Raw genomic sequence first — 660 nt, forward strand, 5'->3', positions numbered from 1 at the left:
GGTTTAGAAAAGAAACGTGATGTTTTGATTGGACATTGGGACTAAATGTTGAAAAGACAAATGAGACGAGTTCCTTTAGTTCAACATGAATCTGATGCTTTTAGGATGTGTGACTGACTGTGTGTCAAACTGCAGCTCAGGAGCCACTGCAGCCCGTGGTGAGCGTGTACCCAGCAGCATCCAGAGCCCCCCTGGAGGGGAAGACCTCCCTGCTGTGTCTGGCCTCCAACATGTTTCCTCCTGAGGTGCGCTTCTCCTGGAACAAGGAGCTGAGCCCTGCTAAAGGAAAGGAGCAGCTGGAGCTCAGAGAGCCGGGACGCAGCGCCTCCATCTTGCTGCTGGATCCAGAGGACAGCACGTCTACATACAGCTGCTCCGTCCAACACGAGGGGGGACAAGTGGACGCTGGAGTCAACATAGGTCAGGAAGACACAAACATTCAGCTTCATGTCAAAGAGAGCAGAGGAGCAGAGGACACACATGTCTCACTGCCACTCCAAACATTTGTCTCCTTTTGTGTCTCAGAGCTTCCAGCTGCAGCAGCCTCCTGTCCTCCAGAGACAGAGTCCAGGTCCTTCCAGTCCAGGTCCTTCCAGTCCAGGTCCTTCCAGTCCAGGTCCTTCCAGTCCAGGTCCTTCCAGTCCAGGTCCTTCCAGTCCA

The 660-nt window shown here is 53.8% G+C and overlaps 1 gene segment (V, D, J or C); it reads left to right on the forward strand.

The window, feature by feature from the left end:
• Positions 1 to 117: 117 nt before the first annotated feature.
• LOC106511663 (Ig lambda-3 chain C regions-like) lies at positions 118 to 610 on the forward strand (the record flags this gene model as incomplete). The annotated part of the segment is given in 2 exon segments: positions 118 to 420; positions 526 to 610. Coding segments are annotated over 2 exon segments (388 nt in total), but the record flags the coding sequence as incomplete, so codon positions are not given.
• Positions 611 to 660: the final 50 nt, after the last annotated feature.

The sequence above is a fragment of the Austrofundulus limnaeus genome, unplaced genomic scaffold, assembly GCF_001266775.1.
Source record: "Austrofundulus limnaeus strain Quisiro unplaced genomic scaffold, Austrofundulus_limnaeus-1.0 Scaffold3049, whole genome shotgun sequence".
Lineage (NCBI taxonomy): Eukaryota > Metazoa > Chordata > Actinopteri > Cyprinodontiformes > Rivulidae > Austrofundulus > Austrofundulus limnaeus.